Source organism: Sarcophilus harrisii, chromosome 3, assembly GCF_902635505.1.
Source record: "Sarcophilus harrisii chromosome 3, mSarHar1.11, whole genome shotgun sequence".
In the NCBI taxonomy this organism is placed as follows: Eukaryota; Metazoa; Chordata; class Mammalia; order Dasyuromorphia; family Dasyuridae; genus Sarcophilus; species Sarcophilus harrisii.
In genome coordinates, this window is record NC_045428.1 from 229084597 (window position 1) to 229111710 (window position 27114).

A 27114-nucleotide genomic window follows, 5' to 3' on the forward strand; every position below is an offset into this window, starting at 1 on the left:
TAAGAATGCCACAAACCAATATTTCTGGCCCAGAGTTTCTAGCTTTATTGAGTCTCCCATCCATGAAAGCCCTCAATGTGCCTCATTTGAGGTGTCTGTAACTTAGCCGTAAACAAGAAGTACTTTTTGTCTTTGTGTATTGCTTTATGTTCTGCCAATGCACTCTAGAGAATATGATATAATAGAGGTGATAAGATAGGAACATTAAAAGCATTGTGTCTTAGAAGGGGAAAGGGGGAGAGACTGGCCCTTGGAGGCAGGAGGCAACTTTGGTTCAAACCCTCTGACCCAAAATATAACCCTTTTGTTGTCAGTTGTATTTGACGTTTCTTGAGAAAGATACTGGAATAGCTTGTCATTTCCGTCTCAGCTCATTTTACTGATGAGAAAGCTGAAGCCAAAATGGTGAAATGAGTTCTCCAAAGTCACACAACAGGTATGTGTCAGAAGCTAAATTTGAACTCAGGTCTTCCTCACTCCAGGCTGTATCCACTGCACTATCTAGCTGCCCCAAGCTGTAACTGTTGGTAAACTATTTAACTTTTCAAACACCCCCAGGCAACTTCAAGAAAGAAAAAAAAATTACAGATCTACATTGGTAGAGAGTTTTCCCATCCAGAGTTCCCTATGTCAAAGAAGTCACTCCAAGCAAAAATTAGAGGGGGGGGGGGAGGGCAGAAGGGGAATAAAAATTCAGTGCAGCAAGTAGTCCTTTATGTAAAAGCATGAACCCTAACTTTAGAAACCCACTGATCATCTACCCAAAAAAATTTGCAATATACCTCTTAAAGTAGATATCTTTCCTCTTTCCATTCACTAAGGTCCAAAAATGGAGTTTTAGATAAATCATCAGAAGGTCTTTAAAATTCCAAGGCTTAAAAAAATGCAAACAATTTCATTCTGAGAACAAGCAAGAGGGAAAGCTTCTTCTTCCAGCAAGGTGAACCTAGAGAATAAGAATCCCAGAACATTTTAGAGAAATCGAAGGCAAAACAAAGTAGGTCAGGCTTCCTGTTTACAGTAAATGAAAGAGTGCATGAGGCTCTGAATTTTAATCAGGAGAGGTATAAATTCTGGCTTTTTTTAGGCCAGAATTTGTTTGGGGAACACATAGGGAATGTTCAGCCTCTCTGACTTTGGGATGGAAAAAGAAAGAGGTAGTAGTTTCCCTTTATCTGTATTGTATGGTAGAAGTAAGATTTCAAGCCATTAGTATTTCTACTGTAACCAATTTTAGAATGCTGATCAAAGTCATCTTTACAATAATAGGGGTACAATCACTTAGCAATTACATTCTATTAAATTACTTTTAAATTATGCTGATGGGGCTTTTAAAACTAAATCAGGCATTCTGAGGAAAATAACTCAGGGCTGTTGGTGAAAGTTTGCTAGAAATTGCTATTGAACTGATAGAAGTTTCTTTCCATTTTATAAATACTTCCAGCCTATTAACACCCACTTGCTCTGAAATAAAGGATTCAAGGGGAATGTAGACACACTGTCCTAGCAGATGAAAAAGCATCCCCTTTTCTCCTCTCTTCCCCCAGACTGACCTGAGCAAGGTTTCCATTGACATCAGCAGGAGTATACTTGCCTACTAAAGGGGCTGGAAAATGCCCTTTAAAACCAATATCAGAATATGAGCTGAAAAATGAGCAGGGTCATAGCCTTGTTACCAGGACATCCCTCTTTAGTAACAATATATATATATATATATATGAAAGGATGGAGTATTATAAGAAATGTGTTTTCATCAATACACAGACAACCTTGACTTATCCCTCAGAAATCTCACCCTTTTGTCAAATAATGTGAGGATTTAAAGAAAATCAGTCATATAAGCCTGGTATTAATTTTCTGTTGAGCTGAGAAAGAACTCCATTTTCAGAGAAAGAACTGATGGATTCTGAATGCATATTGCAGCATTTTTTCACTTTAGGGTTTTTTTTTGCCATTTTTATTTTTGTAAACATGGCTGATAGGGAAATATGAATTCACATTGGGAATGGGAGGAGCTTACAGAAAAGAGAATTTGGAACTTAAATTTTTAAAAAATGAATGTTAAAAAGGTTTTTTTTTTTTTTTAAATTTTCTGATGAGCCAGAATCTCCTTAGATGAAAATATGCACCTGCCAATTAAGTACATATTTTTGATTTGGGTGTTAACTCTTTCTCATTACTTACTGGAGTGCTATTGACTGCTTCAGGGCACCCCTGTGGCTTGAAGGAGTTAGGGCTATTCCTGAAGAACATAACTTACTTTTAAAGAGTAACACTGGGATATGTTAATTGAAAATCTACACATATTTTTTTTTCAATAATTTGCCTTCCTGGAATTCTAAAAACAAATTTGATTTCCCTCCCCCGCAAAAGCACAGATAAACAGGCTCCAACTTTGGAGCAGATATTTCAGAATAGTTGTTTTTTAATGATAAATTTATTCCAAAAATAATCTTAGTTTGAACAATTGTTCTCTCAGATTTATTTTCTAATGAGTTGCTTTCATTTTTTAAAAATCTCTCTTACACTTGAATCTAGAAGTAATCCACAAATGAGATGGTGCAACAGATGTAGTGTCAGGCCTGAAGCCAGGAATACCTGAATCCAAATACAGGTTCAAATATTCCCTAGCTATGTGATACTGAGCAGTCACTTCACCATGTTTACCTCATTTTCCTTACCTGTAAAATGGGCAAATAATTATACTTATTTCCCAAGGTTGCTGTGAGGATCAAATGAGATAATAATTTTAAAGCTCTTAGCAGAGTGCTTGCCACATAGTAAGTGCTATATAAGCGTTAGTTATTATTATTAGGTACTTAGTTAAAGCCAGGTACTGGAATACAAAGACAAAAATAAAACAATGTTTCCCTTCAAACAGCTCACTAGTTGCCTAATAGAAATACACTATCTATCCAAAGTTATTTTGGTCCTATTTAGAGAACTCGACTTCTGAATGTCTTTAAAAAAATGTAATAAACATGTGGGATTTTTAATTTCATAAAGACAAAATGAAAGTTAAGCATTCATGTCAATGAAAAATATTGTTTGAGGGACAATACTGCTTTTATAACTTAGACATTCTGAAACATTAGTATGTACATTTTATCATCAATTTTATCTCAATTTTATTGGACTATTAGAAGTTGAAGGTATAGCTAGATGTCTTTGAAAAAGTCATTTTCTCTAGATTAACATTAAATACTTATATTTGGCCATCATTGATTTTTCAATAATTTGACTGTTCCTTAGTGCCAAATTCTTTCATGACTTTTTCTCCAGTAAGAAAAGGAGATTTAACTATACCTTGAAAACTGAGTCCTTTGAAGACTTTAGCTTAAAAAGGCCTAGGTCTCCCATTTCATCCAGGGCCATATCCAGTCGTCTTGCTCTATTATCTGGCCACTGGACCCAAATGGCTCGGGAGGGGAAAGTGAGACAGGTGTCCTTGCAGATCCAATTCATTTGCATGTTATAGCATCTCTTCTGTGATATCACGGTCCTCTTCAAGAATGAAGGACAAACAACAATGAAACTATTAGACCTGACGTGAACACATAGCACAAAGTAGGTCTTCATGAAAGGATATTAAATTTTACTTTACTCAGCCAAGTTATACTATTGAATTATATGCACTCATGGAACAGAATCAAGACATTTACATTTTTGTAATGGTAATGACTGTGTTTTTAAAATGGTTTAATACTATCTTTTAAAAAATTTTTTAATTGCTTAATTTCTGTAATCTAGGAATTTCTTTCATTAAACTCCATTTTGCTTTTGAAAGCTATTCCTCCCATTTAAAAAAGTCGCTCCGATGACAGAAAAAGGGGCTGTGATCTTATTTATGGAAGTGTTTTGGGGAAGTTTAAAACAAAAACTTTAACAATTAAGTAGACTAGAGTTCTGTGTCCTTGTCTTCCTTAACAGCATATGCTAAAGCATTTTCCCTTCTGTTTTCTGCAGGCATTAGATGGCTTCATTATTGCAGTGACAACAGATGGAAACATTATCTACGTATCTGACAGTATTACACCACTCCTTGGGCATTTACCGGTGAGCTATTAACTTGCCTATACTGACTAACTTTGCTTTCTTGGATATATCCCAAACTTTATGAACCGTTTTTAAATCCCTAAAAACCAGACTGACCAGAATAGAAGATAATCTTCTTGGCCTCTTGTGCACATTTTTCCTAGCACCACTTTTTGCTTCTCAATAGGCTGGATTTTGGCTGACTGTGTTAAGTAGATGCTAAAAGAACTGATTGTTATCTCTGATAGCAGCCAAAAATTCCACAGACTTATTCCTTATTCTACATGATCTTGTTTTCCTTCTGACTAGTTTAAACGGATCTGTCCATCTATATAGGAAAAGAAAAGGAAAGAAATAAGCATTTATCTAGGGCTTTCTTTGTGTCAGACATTGTGCCAAGTTCATAATAATAAATCATATAGTGCTTACTATTTGCCTGGTCCTGTGTTAAGTGCTTCACAATTATTATCTCATTTGATCCTTATAACAACCCAATGAGATAAATGTTATTATTCCCTTTTTACAGCTGAGGAAATTGGAATTAAACAGAGTGATTTGCCTAGTGTCCCACAGCAATTTGAATGTCTGAAATTGAATCCGAATTCAGATCTTCAGGGCTCCAGATCCAGCTGTCTATTCACTTAGGTGCCCAAATGGCTGGAGTTCTCTCCAATAATTCCTCATCCTGGAAATATTTCAATAGGCCACTGAGCTGATGAAAGAGGTATCTATGCACAATGGTAGATCTGAACCAAGCTAAGATTTGATGGAATTGATTTATACAATATATCCACAGAACAAGGGACTTAGAAATACTGGTCTCTGCTGTTCCTATATGACTTCTTTGAGTCATGGAATAGCTTGGTTTGGAAAAGGAATTCTTTGTATGGACATGTATACATATATTGAATTTAATGTATACTTTAATATATTTAACATGTATTGGTCTACCTGTCATCTGGGGGAGGGGGTGGGGAGAAGGAGGGGAAAAATTGGAACAAAAGGTTTTGCAGTCAGTGCTGAAAAATTACACATTCATATATCTTGTAAATAAAAAGCTATAATAAAAAAAGAGAAAAGTTCTTAACCTAGAGCTCATGAACTTGTTTTTAAAAGATTTTTTTGATAGCTGCATTATTCTAAAATATAATTTCCTTTGTAACCCTATCTGCTTTATTTTATGCATTTAAAATCATTGTTTTAAGAAGGAATCCATAAGCTTCATCAGATTGGCAAAATGATCCATGACATAGAAAAGATTAAAGCCCCCTAGATTAGAACCTAAGGTTCCTGGCTCCTCCACAGTGTTCTTTAGAGTGAATCATACCCTTAGGAGTGCTGGAACCAGCTCTAACCAGCTTTTGATAGCTGAATGTAATTGGTACACATCAGACCTTGATTTGTCTTTTTTTCCCCCATCATCTAGATTTAAGAAAATGTTAATAATATAGATTACTTAAAACTGTATGTGCATGCATGTTGGGATTTTTTTTTTTTTCTGGAGCACAATTGTTAAACATTTACCAGCACACACACCTCCCCTCTTTTCCTTCCCCACCCAACCTATTGCTTTGTAAACATTGCAGTGCATCAGCAGATGAGCTGGAGACGGAAATGGCAGATCACTCCTGTGTCTCTGCCAAGGAAACCCCAAATGAGGTCATAAAAAATCTCACATGGCTGAACAACAACAGTAACTTTATAACTTGATGCTTTTTATAACAGAGTGATTTCCCAATGATCCCCATCACTATCCATAATTTAATCCATAACCATTTTATTAAATACTGCTATATACCTGGCACTGTACTCAGAGGTAATGTCTATGGATTGGACTTATAATTTCATTCAAATAGGGAGGTACCAGATAAAGAGTCATTCTTTACTGATGTAGGTCCTCAAGTTGTGGTCTTAGAATTCCCAGAAGACTTACACATTTAAATGACTTATCCATGAACCATCTCATAGTCAGTATGTGCCAGAGGCAAGACTTAAACCCAAATTTTCCTCTCTGAAGTCAGTTCTCTATCCATGATGCTACATGCTTTGGAGCCCTAGGATATAGAAATTGTTAAGAATGAGAATGTCTCTTCAGAACTTACATTCTATTAGGGAAAAGGCCTTCACACATGAATGTACATAAATATATTGGATATATACACACATATATGATGGTTGTTCTTCATTCTCAAAGAGCATGTGTCAAACTCATTATCAATTTGTAATTCCCACAAAAATTATTGCTAAGGTAAATGAACTTATCCACACCATTCAAAACTTCTTCATTTTCTATAACCGATGATTCTACATATAGTGTGGTGCTGGCTGATGTAGCACCTGTGTTTTCTTGGTATTAATTGTTGGGTCAAAATGAGCATAAACAGCAGAAAATCAATCCATATTATGGTGAATCTCGGCTTCAGAGGCTGCATCGAGTGCACAATTATCTGCAAACAAAAAAATTCATGCACCAACACTCCCTCAACTTTAGTTTTGGCTCATAGCCTTTTCAAGTAGAAAAATTTACCATTAGCGTGGGAGCTGACTTTGATGCTGTGTTCATCCTCATTGGAGGCATTTGACAACACAGCTCAAAACATAATGTTAAAAAAGTATAGGAACAAGCACACAGCCTTGTTTCACTCCCCTGGTGACTGGGAAAACTTTAAAGCATTGTCTATTATTATCTATAACCTTCAAGCATTGACATACGGTACCAATGAACTTTTCCAGGCAAATTTTGACATAATTTAGCCCTCACAACTGTCAGCATCAAAGGCCTTGGTCAGAATAACATTGTTTACAGACTTCTGTTCTGCTCCCAGCATTCTCCTGGAGTTGTTGGGCAGCAAACATTACATCGATCATTCCTCATTCCTTTTTGAAGCTACGTTGGATCTCAGGTAGATGACCATGTCCCAAGAGAAGGATCAGCCTATTAAATCAGACTCTTGTGAGCAATGATTAGGAGAGACACTCTTCTGTAATTGTTACCTCTTTATCTTTAGAGAGATAGAGAGTGGAAGCATCCTAGAATTCCTGGGAAATAACCTCCTCTTGCCATATAACCTGGAAAATTTAAATCAGCTTTTGTATGAACAATGGCCCCTCCACTTCTTAAATCTCAGCTGGAATAGAATTAGCACCAGGTGTTTTGCCACATGAAAGGAGCCACTTGATATTCAAAATCTCTTCTTCAGTTGAAACTTCAGTTAGGGGACTTCAAATTGAGGTAAATGGTCAATGACTTTTGCATTGATTGATGATGGTCTGTTAAGAACACTATGGAAGTGTTGAGCCCATTTCTCTAGTTTCATGTCTTTATCACTAATCAATGTGGCTCCATCAGCATTGAGTAGCTGAGATGCACCATAACTCTTTGGTCCATAAATAGCCTTCTGGGCATCATAAATAAAAGTCCTTTGGATTGTTATTATCAATATAAAACTGAATTTCATTTGCCTTCTTATTGAGCCAAGAATTCTGCATCTCTCTAAGCTTCATTTGAAATTTATTCTTGAATTGAAGTTATTTCTAGTCATATGAAAAGGTGCTCTAACTTACTATTGATCATGCAAATTAAGACAACTCTGAGGTATCACTACACACTTCTCAGATTAGCTAAGATGACAGGAAAAGATAATGACAAATGTTGGAGGGGATGCAGGAAAACTGGGACACTGATACATTGTTGGTAGAGTTGTAAACTGATTCAACCATTCTGAAAAGCAATTTGGAACTATGCCCAAAAGGCTATCAAACTTTGATCCAGCAGTGTTTCTTATATCCCAAAGAGATCATAAAAGAGAGAAAGGAACCCACATGTGCAAAAATGTTTGTGGCAGCCCTTTTTGTAGTGGTAAGAAATTGGAAAATGAGTGGATACCCATCATTTGGAGAATACTTGAATAAGTTGTGGTATATGAATGTTATGGAATATTATTGTTCTGTAAGAAATGATCAGCAGGATGATTTCAGAGAGGCCTGGAGAGACTGATATGGAACTGGTGCTGAGTGAAGTGAATAGAATCAGGAGTCATTATACATGGAAACAGCAAGATTATACAATGAACAATTCTGATGGACGTGGCTCTTTTCAGTAATGAGATGATTCAGGCCAGTTCCAATGGTCTTGTGATGAAGAGAGTCATTTGCACCCAAAGAGAGGACTGTGGGAACTGTACATATAATTTTCACTCTTTTTGTTGTTGTTTACTTGTATTTTGTTTTCTTTCTCCTTTTTTTCCTTTTTGATCTGATTTTTCCTGTTGCCAGTTCTCATAAACAGAGTTGGATTTGTCTGTAGATCCAGGAAGCATCTATCTTGTTCACTGCCTTTGTGGTTTTCTGCTATTGACTTCTACTCATTCTCCAATGCTACCTGCCTTTCTTGGAGCATGTCCCCCATCAGAAATGATCCTTTCTTCTACATGTAAATACTACTTTATAACACTCTCTCTCTCTCCCCCCACTTTCTCTCTCTCTCTCTTCTCTGTCGCAATAGGATATATATATATATATATACACACACACACACACAGATACATTTCTATAACTATGTCTATATGGTTCCTCTGACAATATGTATGTGTATATACATATACATATATCTATATATTCCCCTAATATATATAGTTATTTATGTATATATATATACATATATATTTGTATGTAATTTTTAAGAGGAAATGTGACATAAAAATTGACAGCCTTGGTAACATGAAGATGAAAATTCAGATCTTTTTTCTAATGCATACTAGCTGTGTGGTCATACCAATTCACTTAACTTCTCAGTACTCCTAGGAAATTTCAAATCATTTGAGAATCTAAGTTATAGATCAGTTGTTATTCCATACTACTGGAAGAAATTTCCACAGCAGGAATTCCCTACATTTCTATACCAATAAAAATGAAATCACAGGAATAGCTCTTTCTCCTCTCCTCTCCTCTCTCAACAAGGAAAAATGTCTATGTGTGCATCCATGTGCATACATGCATATGTATGTAAAGCACCTACTATGTGCCAGGCATTGTGCTAATTGCTGGGTATACTAAGTACTGAGAAAAGAAACAGCCCCTTCTCTCATGTACCTCACAATGCAACCCCAATTCTGATTTAAGAGTCCTCCTATTCCTTGACCTCTCCACACATGTTCTAGTTTCCTACCATCACATCTTTGCTTATGCTGTTGCCTCTGTCTGGAATGCTTTTTCCTCTACTTCATCTATACAAATCCTATTCATCCTTCAAATCTTTCTTCAAATCCACCATACAAGCTAAAAAGTTATTTTCCTTCTAATGAAGGATATACTTCTAAGGTCTCCTAATTGTCTGTCATTCTCCGTTAGCTATTTATAACAGCACTTTTTGGTATTGTATTTTATTGAACTTATGCCATTATATCTTGCACAAAGTAAATGACAAATTATTTTTGTATGAATGAATCACTAGACCAGGGATTCTTAATATAGGGTTCTTAACCTTAGCTCTTAAAAATATTTTGAGAACTATGTCTCAATAGCATTGGTTTCCTTTTTAACCTACACAATTTATTTGGAGCATTTAAAAATGTCATTCTGAGAAGAGGTCTGTAGGAAGACTTCACCAGAGATTTAAAGGGGGGAAGTGCATGACCCCCTCTCCCCCCAAAAAAGTAAAAACCCCTGGACTACATGGATTGTCTTATATCCTTGTTGGGTTGTAAACTGCCTTAGGGCAGGTACCTTGCACATTATAAGTATCCAATAAATGTTTATAGATAGACAACAAAAATTATATATCTTTTTGTAGCATGCTGCTCACTTATAGTAACAGCCATCCAAGGGTGTTTTGTCCTTTCTGCTTCAATCTTTTGTTGTACTCCTTCATACGCCTCTAGCCAAATTTTGCCTATTTTTCCTATTCTTTATTCTCTTATCCTTCCCTCCTCTATGCTTCTCTCCCTAACTTTACCTCACTACTTCTTCCTGGTCTATTTCATTATCTATGGAATATCCTGAAAATTTTATTGAAATATGAATTATTAAAGTATGAAAAAAGTGGCATTGCTACCTCCTTTCTAGCAATCATAATTAGCCTGTTGCCCCAAAAGAATATGCATTACAGTTATTTGTGAGGTCAGTAGGTCTTTGAAAATGTGAGATTATCCTAGTTTTAAAAAAATGTAACATGCTAGCTTGTGAACATGCTAAGTATGCTGCCTTTATGAAAGTCTATGAAAAACTTGCACCAATATTTCAAATTCTGAGGTGTTGCTGTTGCTGCTACTACTATAAGCTCTCTCACACATCTACTGCTGGAGGTAACAGTATTACTTTAGCAAATTGAAGCTCTATGATACCTCCTAATGAGTTCAAACCTCTTAGACCCTTGTGCAAGTAAGTGTCTGGCAAGCAAGGCTTAAGTGTAACTAATACCTTAAAAAAACTCTATAGTGAGTTATCAACAATTTATAAAATGCCTGTTGGGTGCTGGGCATAGAACTACACGTTACATGGGAATACAAAATAAGTATATATTGTCCATGCTTGGGGGACTGGAAAAAATAGATATCTAAGATACAACAATTTGAAAATTAACAACATAAAACAGTTTTCTGCAAAAGTAAAATGACAAGAGCAAAATGGCCATATAAGTAAGATCAGAAAGGCAGAGAGTAAAACAGGGATAAGAATGGGATGCATGGGTAGAGAGACATCTAAGTTTTAGTTATGATAAGACTATATGTTAGAAAAAACGTGGTAGATAAGGCAACTAGATGGTGCAGTAGATGGAGCACTAGTCCCGGAGTCAGGAAAACCTGAGTTCAAATATAGTTTCACTTACTAGCTCTGTGACATTTCTTTCTTTTGTTTTTGTTTTTGTTTTTTTGCAAGGGAATGATCCCAATTCAACCCCAATTGTGTTGCAAAAAAAAAAAAAAAATACAAAAAAATACAAAAAAAGAAAAAGAAAGAATTCCAGATATATGAACTGGCAGTAATAGTAACTGCTAAAACCTCAATACCTATCAGAGCCTCTGAAACTTTGAAATTACATATTTGTTTTGATTGGTTCTAATGAATATAGGGTTAAGTGCTCCTGTTATTGCAACATTCTTCCTTATCCTTTCATATTCTTTTGTCTTAATCCTGTCCTTGTCTGAAAAAGGTCAGATGAAAGCATGAATGTGCAAGTATATTTCAGTGCTCAAAATAAAGATCCATTTTTAGTAAGTGAGCTTTCCCCCCAGGAGTTGTTATGAATTTGCACTGAAACATCCTTTCTCTTTAACTACTTTTACTCTGGATCTTTAAATTATGTACATAAGATCACAGAACCAAGGCAGATGGGAACTCAGTGATCCTCTAGTACAAACACCTCATTTTGCAGATGAGGAAAACAAGATCCAAGGGGATCACATAATAGCATATGTTTAGGAAACAATCACCTGGAATTAAGGGCTTCGAGATGGTGCTGTAGGTAGAGTAGTGGATCTGGAATCAGGAATTCAAATCTAGCCTCAGACATTAGTAGTTATATGATCCTGGGCAAGTCACTTAATCCTATCCCTCAGTTTCTTCATCTTCAAAGTGAGCTGGAGAAGGAAATGGAAAACCACTCCAGTATTTCTGCCAATGGAGTCATAGGGAGTCAATCACAACTGAAAAAAGACTTAACAACTAGCCTGAGATTATGAATGGTGGGATCTTTAACTGTGACCTCATTATTCCTCATTGATAAGAAATTGAGTTACTATCATTATTATTAATGTTATTGTTATTATTACAGATAACATTTAAGTTTGCAAAATGCTTTACAAATATCTCATTAGATCCCTGTGAGGTAGATGCTACTATTATCCTCACTTTACAGATGAGGAAAGCGATGCAGACAGAAGTAAAGTGAGTTGCTAGGATTACAGAGATAGGGAATGTCTGAAGCAGGATTTAAACTTGTCTCCCTGATTCTAGGTCCAGTACTTTTATCCATAGTCCTCTAGCCACTTAACTACCTACAGCAGCAGACAACTAACTCCATTTTACTTAAGCCCAATGTTGTCCTAGAAAATGCAGAATCATGCCTTGTCGTGCTTAAAATTCACAAAGGGAAAGACTTTGTCATCATGATTGATTTGAAACCAAATTAACTTTTTTGCAGACCAAAACCAACAGATGACACTGATAAACAGGAAGGTTTCCCCCCCCTCAGGGAGAAAGAAGACTCAAAGTAACAGTAACAGCAACACCTGCCCTCTTCACTTTCTTCTCACCATTAGATGTGTAAACATCCTCCCCTCACTCCATTCCATAATCTCTGTGACCTTTGTATTTCAGCTGATTGCTTGAAGTCAACATCAGGCAAAAAGGATTTTTTTCTCTTTGATTTCCAGCAGAAGAGGTTCATTTTCACTCCTCCCTAAGAAGTCTAAAAAACAGCTTTATTTTGCTTAGGTATCAGTTTAGGAAAATAATGATGAAATACTTCTAATAGATAAATTTCTCCCTCAAAATTAATCCATCTTCTCTTTGTTTATTCTTTGAAGATTTAGGGGGTAGAAGCAGAAATCTGTCTAATTTTAAAGTTAAAAGGCTTGTGAATATACCCTGTGACATTAACTTGATGCTTGTAAACATATTCTTGGCTCCATGACATATAATCAGGTGCTTAAACTTGGACCTAAACAAGTTCATGTACTGTTCTGCTCTATGCACTTCAGTTACCTGGTAGACCTGATTATTGGACATCGTATATGAATTAAACATGATTTTTAAAAATTTTTTTAAATTTTTAATAGCTTTTTATTTACAAGATATATGCATGGGTAATTTTACAGGATTGACAATTGACAAACCTTTTGTTCCAATTTTCCCCTCCTTACCCCCACCCCACTCCCCTAGATGGCAGGTTGACCAATACATGTTAAATATGCTAAAGTATAAATTAAATACAAAATAAGTATACATGTTCAAACCGTTAGTTTTCAGTACAAGAAGAATCGGACTCTGAAATATTTAAACATGATTTTTAGAAAAGTATGCCTATTCTGGTTTAAAATTTGAAAACCATTTGTTACCACTTTTATAAATTTTTTCTTCAAAAAAGAACAACTAATTGATTAAATTAAGCTGATAGGATTTAGGGTTGGCAAAGACCTTAAAAGTCATCTAATCTGACTTATTGATGCCTAGAGAGATCAAGCAGGTAGTTGAACCTTTTGGATTCAAATCCAACTCCTTTGATTCCAGAGCTAGTCCCCTCTTCACTTTGCCATATTGAATTTACCCAGACTATGATTTCTAGGTTTATTATATGTGTATCACAAAAGTGGGCCATATACACAAGACCATCAACACTGAGCATCAGCATTAATAGAAATGAACAGTGACATATATATAAAACAGAGATAACCTAAAAACAATCTGTTTGCATCAAGAATGATTCAATAATTATTTACATCAGTAACTTTATGGCAAACTTGGCAACCCTTCAAAAATACAAAATGCACATGCCAAAACAAGAATTAAAAAGCTTGCACATAAAATCTCTTAAGTCCCAGCCAACTTTTGATTACAGGTCTGTCTTCTCTGGTCCCCCCAAAAGTTTGTATTCTCAGGCTAGATCCAATCCGCTTTCCCTCCCCCATAAAATCTAAAAAAGTTGTGCCTATCATGTAGTAAGCTTTTTTAATGCTCACACATATATATATGTATATGTATTTTTTTACATAAGAAGACACCTTGAAATTTTTATAATTTTTACCATACCCGAAAAAAAAAAAAAAAACGGGCATCCAGGTAGCATGACGGATAGAGCATGAAGCCTGGATTCAAGAAGATGAGTTATCTTCTTGAGTTCAAATTCAGCCTCAGACACTCACTTGATGTGAGAACCTGAGCAAGTCACTTAACCCTGTCTGCTTCCCATTTCCTCATCTGAAAATGAGGTAGAGAAGGAATTTACAACTTACTCTCCTATCTTTACCAAAAAAAATCTCAAATGGAATCACTAAAAGTCAGACCCACTAAGACAACAACTGCTATTATATTATATCAGTAGCAGCAACATAATTTTGAGCTGAAACAGTGAAAAATCTGGCCCCCTAAACCATAGTGCTTTACTAGCCATTTTTCTCTGCTATAACTTCACTGTGTAGCATAAGATTCAGAGAGGAATAATGGAAAGTGATGGAAAGAAACAAAAAGAGAATGCTCTAACCTTTCCTAAGTGACCATCTTCTCCCTTCAACTATTTTAAAATCATTTTCCTCAAACAACTATAAACTTAGGGAGAGACAGGCTATATAGGCTATTGGCTATATTTTTATACGGCATCCTCTATGTCAGAGTTTCTTAAACTTTTTTCACTCATACTTCTTTTCACCCAAGAAATTTCTTATGCAACTCTGGATATATAAGTGTATAAAATAAGTGTAGAAATCAGACATTTACTAATAATAAATCATCATTTCATGACCCTTAGATTCAGTTACACACCCCATCTGGGATTGCAACCCACAGTTCAAGGAGCTTTTTTCTGTTTCCAGCTTGACACAGAAAAGAGGCAAAGAAGGAGAAAGTGACTGTAAAAGGAAGAACATGATTTGAAATGATGAAATGAGATTAATTTGGAAACTTGAAAGTGACATAAGTGAATAAGTTTTATTCTTCCAAGGTAACTAGCATTAAAACAGTCAGTAAAGGCAGAGAAGAAAGGATGACTGGATAGGGATGTTAATCGACAGGAAGCAGTAAAAGAGACATTTGGAACTGAGACTTCTAGAGAGAGAAATTTTTTTTTAAAGGATGTGAACTAAGGAAGAAATGTAGACATAGATGAGATGGAGCCAAATGCAACAGCAACCCCAGAAAGTAAGTGCAGACCCTGCTTCATGTTTGGATTTTAGTGACACATTTGACAATCCTTCAGGAAATTTAACTTTCCAAATTACTCTTCAAGCTGCTTTTAAAATATATATATATATATATATATATATATATGACATTTACTTCCTGGTTAGAAGAGGGAATGTTAAATTGAGTGCTTTTGCAAATCAAAGCAATACTAGGGAAATAGAAAAGGATCCTATAAAAATGAGAATAGTGACATTTTTTAAAATACCAGAGAGATGACTCCTTGTTCTCCATCACCATTTTGAAGGTTACCTTCTATCACCATTATTCACTTTATAGAGTATAGAAAACTGATCCTGATGTTAGGAAGAACTGAGTTCAAATATGGCCTCAGACACTTACTCTGTAATTCTGGCAAGTCATTAAACCTATCTTTTTCTCAGTTTCTTCAACTGTAAAATGGGGGTGTTAACAGCACCTTTTACCCGTGGTTACTCTAAAGATCAAATGAGTACATAGTAGGCACATTATTATTGTTGTTTTGTCCTTCCTTCTTGAAGAGGATCGGGACATCATGGAGGTGTTGCCATGACATGCAAGTGAATTGTATTTAAGTGAGGGAGGGCTGTGTAAAGTTTCTTGCCTCACTTTCCCCCTCCAGAGCCATTGAATTCACTTGCAAGAAATAGATTAAGACAACTGGAGATGGCCCTGGATGAAACTATTTCTTAACTAAATGAAGTGTCTGCTCTAATTCTATGCATAAGGCTTTGAACACAGTAGGTACTTGATTAATGGATTAACATTAAGCTCTTTTCTCCTTGATTTTAATTATTACTTTAGTTTCATAATCCGGTTTTTTATCTTGAACTCTGGGTCTGTCAGCTCTGGGAATTCTGATCCAATTATTGCCTGTGTTCCTCTTACAAAGGATGGTGGTAATGATGATGATGATGGGCACTTAATAAATGCTTATTCTTTTCCCTTTAGTCAGTAACCTCTTATCTGAGTTTCATTCAATCATTATCTACCATCCAATCAAAATTCTGGTGCTTTTATCCACCAACCTATAGTACACTCCCCTTTTTTCCTCAGTAAATTGAGGACTTGACTCATAGTTTTATCTGCTCCCCAATTCTGTGTCATTCTGCTAAGGGACTTCAACATACGTGTTCTCAAAAACCCTCCTCTCCCAATTCCTCAACTACTTTTTTCCCATGAACTACTGCTGCATCCTATCTTATCTACACATAGAGATGGTCTTATTCTTAATCTTTCTGTCACCCACAGATGCACAACTTTCATGTTCATCAGTTCTGAAATTCTCTGATCCCGTCACAATGTTTATCATTCCAATTTTCCCTTTGCCTTGCAATCTGTAAATTTGTACTTCATCTTCTCCTTGACTAACCTCTTGTCTCTCAGTTTTTTTTTTCAGACTTTCCCTGTACATCATTTGTGCTTTTGCTAAACTCTCCTTCCTTCCCCATCAAAATCTCTTGGTAAATCAGTCCAATTCTATATTGTCCTCTTCTCTCAAGTCCCTTGCTCCATTTTCCTGTTGCCAATCTTATCCCGTGAAATGTTAAGCCTTGTATTACTCCTACCATCTGCTGCCTTCACTCTTGCTCATGGCAAGTGTCACATCAGAGAAAAGAGTTTTTACAAATGGAAAGCAATAGAGTCACTCTATTTAAGTTCAGAAACTATGAGATCGTAGCAGGGCAGATATCATGAATGTCATATCCCCCTATTTTATCTCCTTGAAAAATGTTCTAGACCAGAACCTAAATTATTTTTATTTTTTTTATTTTTAAAACATATATATAGCATTCCTCCTGCAAAACCTTATGTTCCAGTTTTTTTCTCCCTCCTTTCTCCCCACCAGTCCCCTAGATGGCAAATAATCCAGTATATGTTGCACATGTGCAGTTCTTCTATACATATTTCTACAATTATCATGCTGCACAAGAAAAATCAGATCAAAAAGGAAAAAAATGAGAAAGAAAACAAAATGCATGCAAACAACAAAAAAGTGAAAATACTATGTTGTGATCCACACTCCTTCCCCACTATCCTCTCTCTGGTTTCAGAGGGCTCTCCTCATCACAAAACCATTGGAACTGGCCTAAATATGGTATTCTTTTGTTTTTGATCCACATTCAGTCCTCAAAGTCCTCTTTTTTATTTTTTTAAATATTGTTATTTTTATTACAGCTTTTTATTTTCAAAACATATGCATGGATAATTTTTCAACATTGACCCTTGCAAAACCTTGTGTTCCAAATTCTAAACATGATATTCTTTAAAAAGAATTGATAACTATTTAAATAGAATTGATTTCTTTGAAATCTTAAGTATTTTATTTTGTGTATTTTAAGAAGATTATTCTGATAAGGAGTCTATGACACACAAAAGGTGAGGATTCTTGATTGAAATCAAGCAATTAACCAGTCAACAAGTAGATAGTGTCTACTATGTGTTGGGCACTGTGCTAAGGCACTAAGAATATAAAGATAGAAATTAAACAGCTCCTGTCCTCAAGGAACTTATATTCCATTACAGAGACATATATACATGTAATAAATTTATATGTACATGTATAAGATTTAACAGAGGTTAAATTGATCAGTAGGGGTCATTCAAGGGCATCTACTCTGAGAGTTACTTTGGCAACTTCTACAGACTCAAGACCAAATGACTCAGCATTTGGTCACATCAGAATTGATAAGTTCTCTGCCTAATTCTGGCCATCTGGTGATGCAGAATTGAAAAAACATAGCATTTTAATCTGATGTGTCATAGTAAGTGATCCTGAGATATGCTTTGGTTCTCCCCTTCGGCTGATCCACAATTGAAAGGGAATAGAATGCTGTGTCACTTAAAAGAAGAGACATCTGAATGACTGAATAAGTTGTGGTATACAATCATGACAATATGTTGTACTATAAGAAATGATAAGCTCAGTGATTGTCGACTTGCATGAAATAATGAAAAGTTAAATGAGCAGAACCAAGAAAACATTGTGTACAGTAATAGCAATGTCTTTTTAAGAATGATTTTAACAAATAAGTTATTTTGAATATTTTAAATACCCAAGTTAACTATAAACATATGAAGAAAACTATCTACATCCAGAGAAAGAACTGATTATTGAAAGTATGTATAGAATAATTTTACATCTATATATACATATATATTTGTATATATACATATACATACACACTTATGCATATATATGTATATATATATATATATATATATATATATATATATATATATATATATATATATATATATACATACACATACATAGGTGTGTGTGTCTAATGGTAGCCATTTCTAGGATGGAGGGAGGGAAGAAAAAATTTTCATGATAGTTTTGTTATATATTTGAAAATAATAGCAATTTATGCATAGTAGATTTGTAGTTTCATTGAAATCATCTTTTTTATTTGTACTGTTATGGAGATGTTATTCCATAAATTTTATTTTTATTCCATAAATTAAAAATGAAACTTTTTATTTTATTCCATAAATTAAAAATAAAACTTTATTTTATTCCATAAATTAAAAATAAGACTTAATAATAAAAAAGGAAGAGACAGCTTTTGCTTGGCTCTCTCTTCCTTTGCTCGCAATTTTATTAAGGGTAGAAAAATAAGACTAGACTTTGTCATATAGTACTACCAGATATTGAAGCACATTATTCCTAGGATCTATGGAAGTTTTCAGGGAAATTCAGTGCATGTGCTCCCTGGAATGGCCTTAGAGGCTAAGACAGTTTCCAACACATTCTACTAAAACAAAACATAAAATATCTACAAAATATATGCAGAGAGTAAAGGGCAATTTCTTTTTTTTTGGGGGGGGGGGAGGGTAATGGGAAGAAGATGGGGAAGAAAAATATCTAAGGTTCCTTCTAGACCTATATTTATAATTTTATGAACCTCTCTGAGTTTACTCATCTGTAAAATTAGTACTATTACAGGATTACAAGAAAAATTCTTTGTTAAACTAGATAGCATCATACCAATTTGGATTGTTGTGGTTATTATGGATAACCACTTGGGTTTTGGATCTAAGCTCTCATATTTATCTCTACTTTTCCTTAGCCTACAAGAGAGCGGGGTATTTATCAAATAGGAAGAACCAAATGTTGTACTTTTCCTTGAATAATAACATTAATAATATATAACATCTATAAATTATTTATAGCAATATATACTATATGGTGACAGATACAGTAATAGTATATAAATATTTATATATGGTGCTTATTATGTGCCAGGCACTGTGCTGAGCACATTACAATTATTATTATCTACACTGCAATCCTTACAATGACCCTGAGAAGTAGATGCTATTATTATCCTTATTTTACAGATGAGGAAACTGAGGGAAAGAGTTGAAATGACTTGCCCAGGATCAGACAGCTATAAGAGTCTGAGATTGGATTTGAACTCAGTTCTTGCTGACTTCATACCCAGTTCTTTTTTTTACTGAACATCTAGCTGTCTAAATGTAGCATATCACCCTAATTCTAGACCTATTTATAAATGGGAGAGGTAGTAGTATAGTAGATAAAGAATTATTCTAGAAGCCAGGAAGTTCTGGGTTCAAGTCCAATTTCCGACACATACTATTTGACTTTAATTAACTTCTCACTGTTAGTCTGGGGACTTTTAAGGTTCTCTTCAGGGAGTCCTTGAGATCAAAAATATTTTTATAATAATCCTAAGAAGTTTTAATTTTTGCACAGTAAATATCAAGAAATATAACCCATATAAACAAAAAAAAAAATTTGGAGTCTTTGATAATTGTTAAAAGTCTGAGGGGTCCTAAGACCAAATATTTTGAGAACCATTTGAGAACTTAGCTTCTTAAACAGTGGAGCTTGACTCCCTATGGGATCTTGTAACTGACTTTAGGAGTCACAAAATTATGATTTATTATCAGTTAATATATGATTTGTTTACCTATTTTGTATTCCTATACTTAGGTCATATAAAAATTTTTCAAGGGAAAAGGGATCACAAGTGGAAAAAGTTTAAGAATCCCTGATCTAGGCAACTTACCAAGACCACTAAGCTGCAGAAAAGGTGCTTACCCAAATTGTTAGAAGGGGTTTCCTCACCTGGTAATTCCCTAGATCAAAATCCAAATTCCAGTTATCTCTATCCTTATCTGCATTGTAGAGAAAGAGGGCTTTTCCCCTGAGGTGGAGAAGCAGGCTTCAGAGAACTATGAACTTTGCCTGCTTTCTCCAATTACCTCTGATCCTTGCCTCATACAACCATAACAACCAAGCTACAAAGCCCTTTTTTGGTAAAATGGCAGCTTTTACCCAAGGAGAAACTAGATAATGGTGAGAGTACAAAAGTAAGAGACTTACTTTACGTTAGAAACACACTAACACCTTCATTCTAGTATGTAAAAGTCAAGTCTTTTTCTGACTATGCTCAAATACCACCAAGTTAAAAAAAAAAAAAAAAAAAAAAAAAAAAAAAAAGGGAAAGGTTTGATTTGGAATTTCAGCTTCAGATGTATCTTTCAGATTCAGATAAAGCAGCCAAGTATATTCAGCTTATCACTGAACCTGGGGAAAGAGCCTTGTACCTTAGATTGATAAGTGATAATAGTAAAAACCTAACACTTTGGTAAAAGCATTTCCTGCTGGCACATTTACTTTCCTCTTGAATGAAGACTGGGAGAGTTCCAGCCACAGTTTAGTGGAAGAAGAATATTTATTTTTATCTAATTGCTTTAATGAACAAAAGATCAGCAGGTTCCACCTGGGTGTGAAGTTGCTACTTGAGACTTTTGAAAGAAAAATGAACTCAAACTCTTTTTGAATAAAAACAACTTTTTTTCTGTTACATTCTATATGTTTGAATTTCCTAACTAACAAAAACTAGGCTTTTCTTTCCACATTTATATTTTGTGCCAATGGAAAAGACCATTCCAGTAAACTTGCCTAGAAAATTTCAAATGAGGTCACTAACAGCTGAACATGATTGAAAATGACTCAACAAGCCTTCTTCTTGGACATATCAGTCAGAGTACCATACAAGAGAGAATCAAGGGGCTACTTATTTACTATGTTTACGTATGTGAAATATTTTTAGGAGGTGAATATTTATCTCCATTATACAGAGAATACTAAGTACATGGGATTTAATCAGAATGGAGAAATCCCAGTGGAGAACACCTTGTGGATCACCATCCATCAATCTATAATTTGGTAGAGACATCCCAAGTAATCACCAGAGGCAGGTAGGGGTTAACTGAATTCTCTGAATCATCATTAGATCGTAGATTAGAACTGAAAGAGGTCATTTAGTCCAGCCACTTTTATTTCATAGAAGAAGTTGCTGCAGCCCAGTCTCACAACTAATAAGTTTCAGTAATACATTTCCATACACTTTCTAAGAGTAAGAAGCAGAATTTGAATCCAGATTTGCTTGGTACCAAAGTCTGGCACTCTTTCTACCATATCAGATTGCCTCTTACATTGGAGAAAATGGATTTAAAATTATATTGGAGAGATTTCAGCTAGGTATGAGAAAAAACTCTTTAGCAGGGATTTTTAACTTTTTTCTGTGCTGTGGACTTTTTTGGCAATCTCATAAAGCCTATACACTTCTTCTCAGAATATCTTTAAATAATTGAAGGAAATGCTAAATTTCAGTTAGAAGTTAGTGAAAATTAACATTTCCCCCAAATTTGTAAACCCCTACAATATGTTTGCAGTCCTCAGATTAAAAATGCCTGCTTTAGATATTTAGTGACCTAAAGACAAAGAACTAGGTAATTTCAAAGATTCCTTCCAGAACTAGTAGGTTATTGATTTTTCATGATTTATTGAGATTCCTTGCTTTTCTTTAGTGACGCAGTGGGAGAAATGTTTGACTTGGAATTGGAAAACCTAGAGTTAAATCTTGATTCTTTCTACCTATAGCTAGTCTTTGGGCCTCAGATTCTCTGTTTGTAAAATAAAAGATTAAATGGTTTGTTGGCCCTTTTTCTACTCTCAGACTATATAATTATATGATCTTATAAGTTTTGGTGGCTTAACTTCTGACTATCTATACTGCTGCCCACCAGAATTTATGAAATTAACATTTTCCTTTGGTCAAGAGTTAAAGACTATTTCTGAGTGGATATCATGGACTTACTAAAGCATTTTTCTCCCCTACATTAACAAATATACCAGCTAAAAAAGTACAGCTAGCTAGTACAATAAAAAGAGTATAGTACTTGGAATCAGGGAGATATGACTTCAAATCCTGCCTCAAATACTGTATGACCCTGAGCAGGTAAATTAATGTATCTCAGTTTCCTTAACTATAAAATCGGAATAACATAAACTGTAAAATTATAAAACTGAGTTTCTATAAGGATCAAATGTGTTAATATATACAGAGTGTTTTATAAAAGTTAAAGTGCTATATACAGTAATTTCTATAATCATTAAGTAAAAGCTTTTAGACATTCCATACATTCCAGATTATGTAATGTTGCACTGAGATTTTCATAGGAATGAAAACTAGATCCTTGATTTGTTACTCCAAGAACAGGTTCTATATTTGTCATTCAGTCATTATATAGAAATATGCCTTTTTATTCCTTAGTCTTTATGATTTTCATAAGCCTTTTCTCCCATTTCTTCTCCTTTTCCTTTTTTTTCTTTTTCAGTCAGATGTCATGGATCAGAATTTGTTAAATTTCCTTCCAGAACAGGAACATTCAGAAGTTTATAAGATGCTCTCTTCTCATATGCTTGTGACTGAATCTTCCTCTCCAGAATACTTAAAATGTAAGTTTGGCTTTACTAATAGAATAGAACTTTTATTTTTTTTTTAATTTTATCTCAAGAGTAGTTTCAAAAAGAGAAACTGATTGCAAAAATAAATATTCGACATATCCAATTTCTGTGGCCCTTAGAGATACAACTTAAGTTTAAAGCAAAGGCTACCATTTGATGAATTATGAAGACCAAAAAAAATGTAAGAAATATGCTTTTTTAGCATGGTCTAATGGTACAATCTTGGAGTCCCTGCTACTGGTGAGCCAAAAGATAGTGGTTCTAAGCCTCAATTGGGCTAAAACTAATAGATGTCCACACAAAGTCTGACACAAATGTAGGCCTGTGGGTTTTTGAAGGACCCCCAAACAGCCTAAAAAGAGACAATCTGGCCCAGGTTGGGAAGGAAAAAAAAGAGTATGTTAGAGCTTCTCTGCTAATCAGTTTTAGGATGAAGCTCATGAATAACTTCTGCTTAGAGAGACCATAGAAGGCAGGAAGGAATAATTAAGTAAATATATAAATTTTCTTTTTTACATTGGAAATGTGAGAGAATTTGATTTTTAAAAATTACAACTCATTTTTCATGTTTAACTAAAGAATCTGTTATGTGAGGCAGAGATTCTTCTAGTGATAATGACTTTAATGAATTCTAGAATCTTTGAACTCTCTATTCAGTCTTGCAAGGCCAAACAATTTCTGTGTTTACACAATGTGAAACATCTGGATGGAAAACCGAAAAATTCTATCAAAAATCCAGATGCTTTATCTACATGATGCAAAACATTTGAATATTGAAATACATCTGAATTTTTAACTAATTTTTTGTTTGTTTGTTATCCAGATGTCTGGCAACCTGTAGAAAGGAGATGATAGCCTGATTTTTTTTAGGCCAGACTTCCCATTTACAAGGATTTTTTGTTCCCATAAAGACACAGAGGGCAAGACCTTAATCCTTAGTGAAATGTCTATCATTTAATGAAGCATATTAAATTACATTTATAAGGGTAGCAATAATTCTTTGCCCGTGTTTTCAAGTTTTAACGCATTTTCCATGACAATTTATTCTGTCATTCCTCTGTACTTCAAAGCAGAAAAAAATAAAAGAGAAAAAAGAGGCTTATGTGAGGAGTTTACTTTTAATATGCCATACAAAAGCAGCCACAACTAATCTATGCTGACATAATCAACCACAGACATTTGTGAGCAAATCAAGACTAATTGTGTCCAAATGTGGGATATGAAATGTCTAAGAAGTTTAAAAAGAAAAACCTATACAGCAGAGGTTATAAACAGGGTCTACTAGTCTGTCATAATGAGGGAAATATCCTGGCAGTGTCTGAACAGACTAAATTCACGTAGGAGTTTTCACAAAGACACCACTTGTTTAGTCTAGTTTCTGTGTAATGCTTATATCTCCTCTCTCCCTTCCTTTTCTTTTTAATGATCCAGCTGACAACGATTTAGAGTTTTATTGTCATCTTCTCAGAGGCAGTTTGAACCCAAAGGAATTTCCAACATATGAATACATAAAATTTGTAGGAAATTTTCGGTCCTACAACAATGGTAAGCTTTGATTGTATCATATCCATTTTTTGGTGCCTTTTATCATGCAAACATGCATATTGGGGCAAAAAAATAGAGTACAGAGGAGGAAGAATGTGTTTTTCATATTTTGACTTTCATTTTAGAACTTTTGAAATATATTTTTATATTTATAAAAAGTACCAGCAACTTGACAGATCATCGCCCACCACATCAGTTTGTGCCAGTTGCAGGGTCCCACTGAAATTCAGGTTATTCATTTATTTATTTTCTGGTTGATGAAATAATCATTCACTTTAATAAAAACAACTTATGCATAATTAAGAACAGACTGTTAGCCTACATGACACTTGGGCTTCAGCAGTCCTTTTTTCCCCACTTAAACATCCACAAACATGTATTCTCCCTCTTCTCTCCTTATTACAACTAGATTACTGGTAAAATATTTCAATCCTGATGGCTTTGTAACATAGATTGAGTTACATTTTTTTTCTAATAAGATAAAAAGAGATACAATATTTTAACAGTTATGTCTAATGTATATAGTATAGATAACTTTACTATTATCCCCCAAAAAACTTTAATTTCTGAAAAGCAGGCTATTTGCCTGAATTACGTAATTAATTGCTTCAGCTATCAGTGTACCTTGATAAAGCCAGTCTTTAAAATCGATTTATAAACCCCCCCCCAATTTATTTTTACTTTTGACTGACATAAAATTTGAATCTAGGATTCTCATAAGCAATCTAAAATCCGATTGGATCATATATCCAGAGCTGAAAAAGGCCTGAAGCCTATTAGTTCATCCCCTTCATTTAACAAATTAAGAAATTAAAGCCCCAAAGTTTAAGAGCCTTCCTCAAAGTCACACATGTAATAAGCATGAGATTCAGGATTTGAACTCTGTTCCTCTGACTTCAGAAATAATGTTTTTCCCACAATGCCATTCTTCTTCCTCATCTAAGTTTACATTTATCTAGATATTTAGAAAGACTTGTTCTCTGACTTAGTTGAGCAGTAGAGGAATTATTGATTATTTATCAGTCAACAAGTTTATGTGTCTTTTGTATTCTGGGTACTATACTAAGTTCTTAGGATACTCGTAAAAATGAAAGACATTCTATCAAAGTATTTACTCTTCCATAAATCTTACCACCAAACAAGAAATTTGCAATTTATTTTTCTAAAACACCAAAAGGAAAGGAAAAAAATAGGAAATTTTAGCAGGAAGAAAAGAGAGAAGAGAGGAGGAGATAAGAAAAAAGAAAGCAGAGCGAGATGGACACAAAATGGAAATGACTTGGCACATAAATGATGACTGATTATGATTTTTACTGCTTTTGCCTTGGTTAACTCTGAACTTGTCATATCCAATATAAGTTAACTAAACTAACCTACTGTGATTCTGTTGGACCAAAGTCACATTAGTGTCATTGGATCTTAAAGTTCAGACTGTCCAATTTCATCAATGGAGATCAGTATCTTCTATATTACATATTATTTGCTTGTATGTACTTACTTAAAAAGTCCTAACTGAAAAAAAAAAATATATATATATATGTAAATAATATGAACTTGTTACACTATTTTCAAATTCAATATTCAGGACTAACATATACATTTGAACAATGAAACTATAGTTTAACTATAGTACTGGGAAGGAAAATTGTTATAAGAGTTTTACTCCCGAGTTTTACTGGTTACCTTTGCACCTCTCCCAAAATAGGGCCAGAAGCAGTACTAGTCTTGTTAAAAAAAAAAAAAGAAAGAAAGAAAAAGAAGCAGCACTCTGTCAACCAAAACCAGAACCATGACCCAAAATTGATTGATCAACCAATAAAATCTAGGAAGCACTTATTAAACACGTGTTGTATGCAAAGCACTGTAGTAAATGCTGGGCATACAAAGCCAAATGAAAAACAATACTACTTTCAGAGAACTTATATCCATTCTACTGTACAACTTGTATAGACAGAAGGTTCTGTTGCTATCTCAGTGTTCTGTTATTTGAGTCTCATCATTACAACAGAGTTTTCATCCATATGATTCACTGGTTTAGGGAACTTCCAAAGAGGAAATCTGCTCTAACAAAGCAACTCAGCAGCTTGTCCATAACTTGTCATCTTAGAAAATTAACTGAGACAGTTAAAAGAAGTGATTTATCCAAGATTAGCCAGCTAATATATGTCAGAGGAAAAATTTGAATCCAACCCTGGATTCTTACTAAACTAAGGGAAATTCTACTGTGCTTCTCCAGTGATTAAAGCTAACCATATATGTCAGAGGCAGGACCTGAACCCTTGAATTTTCTGACTTCAAAATGAAAACTATCAAATGCACTGTGCATTTGCACCATGCAAATCCCTACCAGTTGTGACAACATGAAAATGTTCACCAGCAAATAGAGCCCTTGGAAAAATAGTCCCCATTGAAACACACCTTGTCTTAACACTAACATATATTCCTTCTCTTTGGGTTAACTAACATCTTTGTTGATCTGTCTCTCACTAATTGTTGATAAAAACTTCTAAGAGGATGATTTGAATATCAAAGAATTTAGAAAAGACCTTGAAAAAATTTAGAAAAGCCTGAATATATTCACAACACTAACTTTCTTTGATTGATGCTGTAAAAAGCAAATTTAAAGTAAAGAATATTATATCCTATCATTCAATTTTCTTGATTAAAAAATATGCCAATAAAACTAAGACGATTCAATTTTTGTTCAGTCTACAAAGTAGCACCACATAGTTTCACTTAAAAATAAATTTTATTAAATATACAATAAACTTGATTTTAGTTTCTCTTTCAAGTTGAAGTCCAATTTAACTTCCCCCTACTGTTTCCCATGAAATGTTTATCCAGGTTTTATGTAGTTTGACTTAAAGTGGCCT

General features: G+C 34.5%; 1 protein-coding gene across 5 annotated transcripts in view; it reads left to right on the forward strand.

The window, feature by feature from the left end:
• Positions 1-27114, forward strand: part of NPAS2 (neuronal PAS domain protein 2) — a 226204-nt gene that overhangs the window by 147802 nt on the left and 51288 nt on the right. For 4 of the 5 annotated variants that reach the window (XM_031959146.1, XM_031959147.1, XM_023500422.2 and 1 more), the window contains 3 exons: positions 3967-4056; positions 22567-22687; positions 24128-24241. In XM_031959146.1, the coding sequence (XP_031815006.1) occupies positions 3967-4056; positions 22567-22687; positions 24128-24241 (325 nt within the window). The remainder of the gene's footprint in view (positions 1-3966; positions 4057-22566; positions 22688-24127; positions 24242-27114) is intronic. The other variant, XM_031959148.1, reaches the window with a different exon arrangement.